Source organism: Oncorhynchus masou, unplaced genomic scaffold, assembly GCF_036934945.1.
Source record: "Oncorhynchus masou masou isolate Uvic2021 unplaced genomic scaffold, UVic_Omas_1.1 unplaced_scaffold_1915, whole genome shotgun sequence".
Taxonomy (NCBI): Eukaryota; Metazoa; Chordata; class Actinopteri; order Salmoniformes; family Salmonidae; genus Oncorhynchus; species Oncorhynchus masou.
This window is the reverse complement of record NW_027008413.1, coordinates 82,761-92,789: the sequence shown is the minus strand read 5'-3', so window position 1 is coordinate 92,789 and position 10,029 is coordinate 82,761. Positions and strand designations below refer to the sequence as shown.

Here is a 10,029-nt window from a genome sequence, read left to right as displayed (position 1 = left end):
ACAATATAATATGGTCATAATAGTTTATAGGCCATAATAGCTTTTAGGAAAAAACGTTCAGACGCTATATAAGATTTTGTGAGAAAAATGATTTTCGGGATGTCTCGTGGTCTGACAAACACCGTTGAAGCTCTGCCATCTTCAACCGCAGATGCGGAAGGGCGATATCGACGGATTAATAGACGAAGCTATGGATGCAAGGACTGACCAGACATGATATCAACATTAAATTACAGTTTTAGCCATGTTTTAAGGCTACATGTTTACAAACATTGGGGTAAAACAAGCTTATATTGTGGGTTCTGATGCAGTTCGACAGTTGAACTTAACTCATGAGGCATTTATAAGTTCTATTCTTCTTGTTTACAAAGCCCATGGAGTAAGGAGTAACAAAAAAACAATGGTAATGGCTTAGATTAGTCCGTTTTTTGCATGAATGTGACAATGCAGGGTGTTGAAAGGTGCAAAAACAAACAACCAGAAACCACCAAGATACACAACAAAATCCAAAAGGTGTCTGCATGGAGAGAGTCTCCTCCAAGAATGGGGAAGTGGTGTATTTGTCCTTGGACACACTAGACCCAGGTGTTTCCCATGTAGCTGACGACCCTCCAAACTCCGCCCACAGGCATCCTAATAAGGAAACGAGAACAAAGAGAGAATACGGCAGACAGAGTGGGAGGGTCGTCACAGTATATCATTAATTCACAAGTCCAAAAATGGATGTAGAAACTAAGGATTCTAGCTGTAAAGACCCAATGCAGGCATGTCTATATCAAATTATCAAATTATTTCTGTTGTTAAGTCAGGGGATTAATGAACTACTGTTGTTATGACAGGGGATGTAATTGATGTCCAACCAGGTAGACCCAGAAAATGGGCTGTTGTTATGGAGTCATGGGAGATCCAACCAGGTAGACTAGCTGTTGTTATGGAGACAGGGGATCCAACCAGATAGACTAGCTGTTGTTATGGAGTCAGGGGACCCAACCAGGTAAACTAGCTGTTGTTATGGAGTCAGCTAATGGGGATCCAACCAGGTAGACAAGCTGTTGTTATGGAGTCAGCTAATGGGGATCCAACCTAGATAGACTAGCTAGTTGTTATGGAGTCAGGGGATCCAACCAGGTAGACTAGCTGTTGTTATGGAGACAGGGGATCCAATCAGGTAGACTAGCTGTTGTTATGGAATCAGCTAATGGGGATCCAACCAGGTAGACTAGCTGTTGTTATGGAGTCAGGGATCCAACCAGGTAGACTAGCTGTTGTTATGGAGTCAGGGGATCCAACCAGGGGATCCAACCAGGTAGACTAGCTGTTGTTATGGAATCACTAGCTGTTGGGATCCAACCAGGTAGACTAGCTGTTGTTATGGAGTCAGGGATCCAACCAGGTAGACTAGCTGTTGTTATGGAGTCAGGGGATCCAACCAGGTATCCAACCAGGTAGACTAGCTGTTGTTATGGAGTCAGCTAATGGGGATCAAATCAAATGAAAAACATAGTGGTATGTTTAATAACATAGTGGACTGTGCATGTTTAATAACATTATGGAGTCATATTGGAGGGGTTTAATAACAACTGTGTGTGTTTAATAACATAGTGGACTGGTATGTTTAATAACTAGACTGTGTGTGTTATGGATCATATTGGACTGGGATCATAGTGGACTGTGTGTGTTTAATAACATAGTGGACTGTGTGTGTTTAATAACATAGTGGACTGTGTGTGACTAGCTGTTGTTTAATAACATATTGGACTGTGTGTGTTTAATAACATATTGGACTGTGTGTTTAATAACATATTGGACTGTGTATGTTTAATAACACAGTGGACTAGCTGTGTGTTTAATAACATAGGGATGTTTAATAACAACTGTGTAGTTTAAAAACATATTGGACTGTGTGTGTTTAATAACATAGTGGACTGTGTGTGTTTAATAACATAGACTGTGTATGTTTAATAACATATTATGGAGTTTAATAACATATTGGACTGTGGGATGGACTGTGTGTGTTTAATAACATAGTGGACTGTGTGTGTTTAATAACATAGTGGACTGTGTGTGTTTAATAACATATTGGACTGTGTGTGTTTAATAACATAGTGGACTGTGTGTGTTTAATAACATAGTGGACTGTGTGTGTTTAATAACATATTGGACTGTGTATGGGACTGTGTGTGTTTAATAACATAGTGGACTGTGTGTTTAATAACATAGTGGACTGTGTGTGTTTAATAACATATTGGACTGTGTATGTTTAATAACATAGTGGACTGTGTGTGTTTAATAACATATTGGACTGTGTGTGTTTAATTGGACTGTGTATGTTTAATAACACAGTGGACTGTGTGTGTTTAATAACATATTGGACTGTGTATGTTTAATTGGACTGTGCATGTTTGATAACATATTGGACTGTGTGTGTTTAACAACATATTGGACTGTGTGTGTTTAATAACATAGTGGACTGTGTGTTTAATAACATAGTGGACTGTGTATGTTTAATTGGACTGTGTATGTTTAATAACATATTGGACTGTGTGTGTTTAATAACATATTGGACTGTGTATGTTTAATTGGACTGTGTGTTTAATAACATATTGGACTGTGTGTGTTTAATAACATATTGGACTGTGTGTTTAATAACATATTGGACTGTGTGTGTTTAATAACATATTGGACTCTGTGTGTTTAATAACATATTGGACTGTGTGTGTTTAATAACATAGTGGACTGTGTATGTTTAATTGGACTGTGTGTTTAATAACATATTGGACTGTGTGTGTTTAATAACATATTGGACTGTGTGTTTAATAACATATTGGACTGTGTGTGTTTAATAACATATTGGAGGTTTAATAACATACTGTGTGTGTTTAATAACATATTGGACTGTATGTTTAATTATGGGACTGTGTGTGTTTAATAACATATTGGACTCTGTGTGTTTAATAACATAACTGTGTGTGTTTAATAACATATTGGAGTGTATGACATAGACTGTGTATGTTTAATAACATAGTGGACCGTGTATGTTTAATAACATATTGGACTGTGTGTGTTTAATAACATATTGGACTGTGTGTGTTTAATAACATAGTGGACTGTGTGTGTTTAATAACATATTGGACTGTGTATGTTTAATAACATAGTGGACTGTGTGTTTAATAACATATTGGACTGTGTGTGTTTAATAACATAGTGGACTGTGTATGTTTAATAACATAGTGGACTGTGTATGTTTAATAACATAGTGGACTGTGTGTGTTTAATAACATATTGGACTGTGTGTGTTTAATAACATAGTGGACTGTGTATGTTTAATAACATATTGGACTGTGTGTGTTTAATAACATATTGGACTGTGTATGTTTAATAACATATTGGACTGTGTGTGTTTAATAACATAGTGGACTGTGTATGTTTAATAACATATTGGACTGTGTGTGTTTAATAACATATTGGACTGTGTGTGTTTAATTGGACTGTGTATGTTTAATAACATAGTGGACTGTCTATGTTTAATAACATAGTGGACTGTGTGTGTTTAATAACATATTGGACTGTGTGTGTTTAATTGGACTGTGTATGTTTAATAACATAGTGGACTGTCTATGTTTAATAACATAGTGGACTGTGTGTGTTTAATAACATATTGGACTGTGTGTGTTTAATAACATATTGGACTGTGTATGTTTAATAACATATTGGACTGTGTATGTTTAATAACATATTGGACTGTGTGTGTTTAATAACACAGTGGACTGTGTGTTTAATTATGGACTGTGTGTGTTTAATAACATATTGGACTGTGTATGTTTAATAACATAGTGGACTGTGTGTGTTTAATAACATATTGGACTGTGTATGTTTGATAACATATTGGACTGTGTATGTTTAATAACATAGTGGACTGTGTGTGTTTAATAACATAGTGGACTGTGTGTGTTTAATAACATATGGGACTGTGTATGTTTAATAACATAGTGGACTGTGTGTTTAATAACATATTGGACTGTGTGTTTAATAACATAGTGGACTGTGTGTGTTTAATAACATATTGGACTGTGTATGTTTAATAACATATGGGACTGTGTATGTTTAATAACATAGTGGACTGTGTGTTTAATAACATATTGGACTGTGTGTTTAATAACATATTGGACTGTGTGTGTTTAATAACATAGTGGACTGTGTGTGTTTAATAACATAGTGGACTGTGTATGTTTAATTGGACTGTGTGTGTTTAATAACATAGTGGACTGTGTGTGTTTAATAACATAGTGGACTGTGTGTGTTTAATTATGGACTGTGTGTGTCATATTGGGGATGTTTAATAACATAGGTAGTTTAATAACATAGCTGTGTGTGTTTAATAACATATTGTTTAATAACATATTGGACTGTGTATGTTTAATAACATATTGGAGTAACATAGTGGACTGTGTGTGTTTAATAACATAGTGGATGTGTGTGTTTAATAACATAGTGGACTGTGTGTTTAATAACATATTGGACTGTGTATGTTTAATAACATAGTGGACTGTGTGTTTAATAACATAGTGGACTGTGTGTTTAATAACATATTGGACTGTGTATGTTTAATAACATAGTGGACTAGTTTAATAACATATTGGACTGTGTATGTTTAATAACATATGGACTGTGTGTGTTTAATAACATATTGGACTGTGTGTGTTTAATAACATAGTGGACTGTGTATGATCTGTGTGTGTTTAATAACATAGTGGACTGTGTGTGTTTAATAACATATTGGACTGTGTATGTTTAATAACATAGTGGACTGTATGTTTAAAAACAGTGGACTGTGATGTTTAATAACATAGTGGACTGTGTGTGTTTAATAACATAGTGGACTGTGGGATAACATATTGGACTGTGTATGTTTAATAACATAGTGGACAGTTTAATAACATAGTGGAGTTTAATAACTAGCTGTGTGTTATGGTGTTTAATATCATAGACTGTGTGTTTAATAACATAGTGGACTGGGTTTAATAACATAGTGGACTGTGTGTGTTTAATAACATAGTGGACTGTGTGTGTTTAATAACATATTGGACTGTGGGATCATATTGGACTGTGTGTTTAATAACATAGACTGTGTATGTTTAATAACTAGCTGTTGTTATGTGTATGTTTAATAACATAGTGGACTGTGTGTGTTTAATAACATAGTGGACTGTGTATGTTTAATAACATATTGGACTGTGTATGTTTAATAACATAGTGGACTGTGTGTGTTTAATAACATAGTGGACTGTGTGTGTTTAATAACATATTGGACTGTGTGTGTTTAATAACAACTGTGTGTGTTTAATAACATAGTGGAGGTATAACTAGCTGTTGTTTAATAACATATTATGGAGTCAGTGGACTGTGTGGTTTAATAACATAGTGGACTGTGTGTGTTTAATAACATATTGGACTGTGTATGTTTAATAACATAGTGGACTGTGTGTGTTTAATAACATATTGGACTGTGTGTGTTTAATAACATATTGGACTGTGTGTGTTTAATAACATATTGGACTGTGTGTGTTTATTTGGACTGTGTATGTTTAATAACATAGTGGACTGTGTGTGTTTAATAACATATTGGAGTTTAATAACATATTGGACTGTGTGTGGATAACATATTGGACTGTGTGTGTTTAATAACATAGGTAGACTGTGTTTATTTTGTTATGTTTAATAACATAGTGGACTGTGTATGTTTAATAACATAGTGGACTGTGTGTGTTTAATAACATATTGGACTGTGTGTGTTTAATAACATATTGGACTGTGTGTGTTTAATAACATAGTGGACTGTGTGTGTTCAATAACATATTGGACTGTGTGTGTTTAATAACATAGTGGACTGTGTGTGTTTAATAACATATTGGACTGTGTGTGTTTAATAACATATTGGACTGTGTGTGTTTATTTGGACTGTGTATGTTTAATAACATAGTGGACTGTGTGTGTTTAATAACATATTGGACTGTGTGTGTTTAATAACATAGTGGACTGTGTATGTTTAATAACATATTGGACTGTGTGTGTTTTAACATGGGACTGTGTGTGTTTAATAACATAGTGGACTGTGTATGTTTAATAACATAGTGGACTGTGTGTGTTTAATAACATAGTGGACTGTGTGTGTTTAATAACATAGTGGACTGTGTGTGTTTAATAACATAGTGGACTGTGTGTGTTTAATAACATAGTGGACTGTGTGTGTTTAATAACATATTGGACTGTGTATGTTTAATAACATAGTGGACTGTGTGTGTTTAATAACATATTGGACTGTGTGTGTTTAATTGGACTGTGTATGTTTAATAACATATTGGACTGTGTGTGTTTAATAACATAGTGGACTGTGTATGTTTAATAACATATTGGACTGTGTGTGTTTAATAACATAGTGGACTGTGTGTGTTTAATAACATATTGGACTGTGTATGTTTAATAACATAGTGCACTGTGTGTGTTTAATAACATAGTGGACTGTGTGTGTTTAATAACATAGTGGACTGTGTGTGTTTAATAACATAGTGGACTGTGTGTGTTTAATAACATATTGGACTGTGTGTGTTTAATTGGACTGTGTATGTTTAATAACATATTGGACTGTGTGTGTTTAATAACATATTGGACTGTGTATGTTTAATAACATAGTGGACTGTGTGTGTTTAATAACATAGTGGACTGTGTGTGTTTAATAACATATTGGACTGTGTGTGTTTAATAACACATTGGACTGTGTGTGTTTAATAACACAGTGGACTGTGTATGTTTAATAACATAGTGGACTGTGTGTGTTTAATAACATAGTGGACTGTGTGTGTTTAATAACATATTGGACTGTGTATGTTTAATAACATATTGGACTGTGTGTGTTTAATAACATATTGGACTGTGTATGTTTAATAACATATTGGACTGTGTGTGTTTAATAACATAGTGGACTGTGTGTGTTTAATAACATAGTGGACTGTGTGTGTTTAATAACATATTGGACTGTGTGTGTTTAATAACATATTGGACTGTGTATCTTTAATAACATAGTGGACTGTGTGTGTTTAATAACATAGTGGACTGTGTGTGTTTAATAACATATTGGACTGTGTGTGTTTAATAACATATTGGACTGTGTGTGTTTAATAACATAGTGGACTGTGTGTGTTTAATAACATATTGGACTGTGTGTGTTTAATAACATATTGGACTGTGTATGTTTAATAACATATTGGACTGTGTGTTTAATAACATATTGGACTGTGTGTGTTTAATAACATAGTGGACTGTGTGTGTTTAATAACATATTGGACTGTGTATGTTTAATTGGACTGTGTATGTTTAATAACATATTGGACTGTGTATGTTTAATAACATAGTGGACTGTCTATGTTTAATAACATATTGGACTGTGTGTGTTTAATAACATAGTGGACTGTCTATGTTTAATAACATAGTGGACTGTGTGTGTTTAATAACATAGTGGACTGTGTATGTTTAATAACATAGTGGACTGTGTGTGTTTAATAACATAGTGGACTGTGTGTGTTTAATAACATAGTGGACTGTCTATGTTTAATAACATATTGGACTGTGTGTGTTTAATAACATAGTGGACTGTCTATGTTTAATAACATATGGGACTGTGTGTGTTTAATAACATAGTGGACTGTGTATGTTTAATAACATAGTGGACTGTGTGTGTTTAATAACATAGTGGACTGTGTGTGTTTAATAACATAGTGGACTGTGTGTGTTTAATAACATAGTGGACTGTGTGTGTTTAATAACATAGTGGACTGTGTGTGTTTAATTGGACTGTGTGTGTTTAATAACATATTGGACTGTGTGTGTTTAATAACATAATGGACTGTGTGTTTAATAACATACTGGACTGTGTATGTTTAATAACATAGTGGACTGTGTGTGTTTAATAACATATTGGACTGTGTGTGTTTAATAACATAGTGGACTGTGTGTGTTTAATAACATAGTGGACTGTGTGTGTTTAATAACATATTAGACTGTGTGTGTTTAATAACATATTGGACTGTGTGTGTTTAATAACATAGTGGACTGTGTGTGTTTAATAACATAGTGGACTGTGTATGTTTAATAACATAGTGGACTGTGTGTGTTTAATAACATATTGGACTGTGTGTGTTTAATAACATATTGGACTGTGTGTATTTAATAACATATTGGACTGTGTGTTTAATAACATAGTGGACTGTCTATGTTTAATAACATAGTGGACTGTCTATGTTTAATAACATAGTGGACTGTCTATGTTTAATAACATAGTGGACTGTGTATGTTTAATAACATATTGGACTGTCTATGTTTAATAACATAGTGGACTGTGTGTGTTTAATAACATAGTGGACTGTGTGTGTTTAATAACATATTGGACTGTGTGTGTTTAATAACATAGTGGACTGTGTATCTTTAATAACATAGTGGACTGTGTGTGTTTAATAACATAGTGGACTGTGTGTGTTTAATAACACAGTGGACTGTGTGTGTTTAATAACATAGTGGACTGTGTATGTTTAATAACATATTGGACTGTGTATGTTTAATAACATAGTGGACTGTGTATGTTGGATACAATATGAAGTCGCTGATTGTACTCTTTGACCACAGATAGTAAATGTGTTGTCATTATTAATGGTTCTTCAACAATGTTCAGAATATTGACTGTTCTGTTTCTTCTTATTGTAGCTGAGTGAGCTTTGACTTACATCTAAAATGAGTCTCTCTGGGGAGAGAGAGGAGGGGACCACTGCCTCTAAAACGAGTCTCTCTGGGGAGAGAGAGGAGGGGACCACTGCCTCTAAAATGAGTCTCTCTGGGGAGAGTGAGGAGGGGACCACTGCCTCTAAAATGAGTCTCTATGGGGAGAGAGAGGAGGGGACCACTGACTCTAAAATGAGTCTCTCTGGGAACACTGCTTCTAAAATGAGTCTCTCTGGGGAGAGAGAGGAGACCACTGCCTCTAAAATGAGTCTCTTTGGGGAGAGACGGGACTAGCCTCTAAAATGACGGGACCACTGACTCTAAAATGACTCAAGACACCAGTTCTAAGTGGTAAGAGATTAAATGTAAAATATACATTTATCTTAAAGATATAAAACTAAAGGGAAAAAGTGTCTTTAGATATTTGTTCAGATGTTACTATGGAAATTATATCAAATGTTTGTCTTTTATTGACAATTCGTTGATGCAAAGAGTCAAAAGTTTTCAAGACCTCTGAATGGCATGCTGTCAATTAACTTCTGGGCCACATCCTGACTGATGGCAGCCCATTCTTGCATAATCAATGCTTGGAGTTTTCAGAATTTGTGGGTTTTTGTCCACCCACCTGTTGAGGATTGACAAAGTTCTCAATTTGCTGCCTCAGTGTCTTTAGATATGCTTTTGTCAGATGTTACTATGGAATACTGCTTCTTTATTGTAATTACTAGCATTTCATAATTGTCAAAGGCTTGTTTTATTGACAATTACAGAGAATGACCCCAGTCCTCAGCAGTTCAATCCCTGTACCTGTTGCAGAATATCAGTCTGTCCCTGACTTTTTTCCTGGAGAGAAGTGGCTTCTTTGCTGCCGTTCTTGACACCAGGCCATCCTCCAAAAGTCTTCACCTCACTGTGCGTGCAGATGCACTCACACCTGCCTGCTGCCATTCCTGAGCAAAATCTGTACTGGTGGTGCCCCGATCCCGCAGCTGAATCAACTTTAGGAGACGGTCCTGGCGCTTGCTGGAATTTGGGAGCCCTGAAGCCTTCATTCACAACAATTGAACCGCTCTCCTTGAAGCTCTTGATGATCCGATAAATGGTTGATTTAGGTGCGATCTTACTGGCAGCAATATCCTTGCCCGTGAATCCCTTTTTTGTGCAAAGCAATGATGACGGCACGTGTCTCCTTGCAGGTAACCATGGTTGACAGAGGAAGAACAATGATTCCAAACAGAACCCTCCTTTTGAAGCTTCCAG

At 35.2% G+C, this 10,029-nt stretch overlaps 1 protein-coding gene across 1 annotated transcript in view; it reads left to right on the top strand.

Annotated features, from left to right (window-relative positions):
• Positions 1 to 9,079: 9,079 nt before the first annotated feature.
• The window catches only part of LOC135532576 (NACHT, LRR and PYD domains-containing protein 12-like), a 33,308-nt gene continuing 32,358 nt past the window's right edge, over positions 9,080 to 10,029 (top strand). The window contains 1 exon segment of the mRNA XM_064960056.1: positions 9,080 to 9,120. Within this exon segment, the coding sequence (XP_064816128.1) occupies positions 9,095 to 9,120 (26 nt within the window). The 5' untranslated portion in view covers positions 9,080 to 9,094.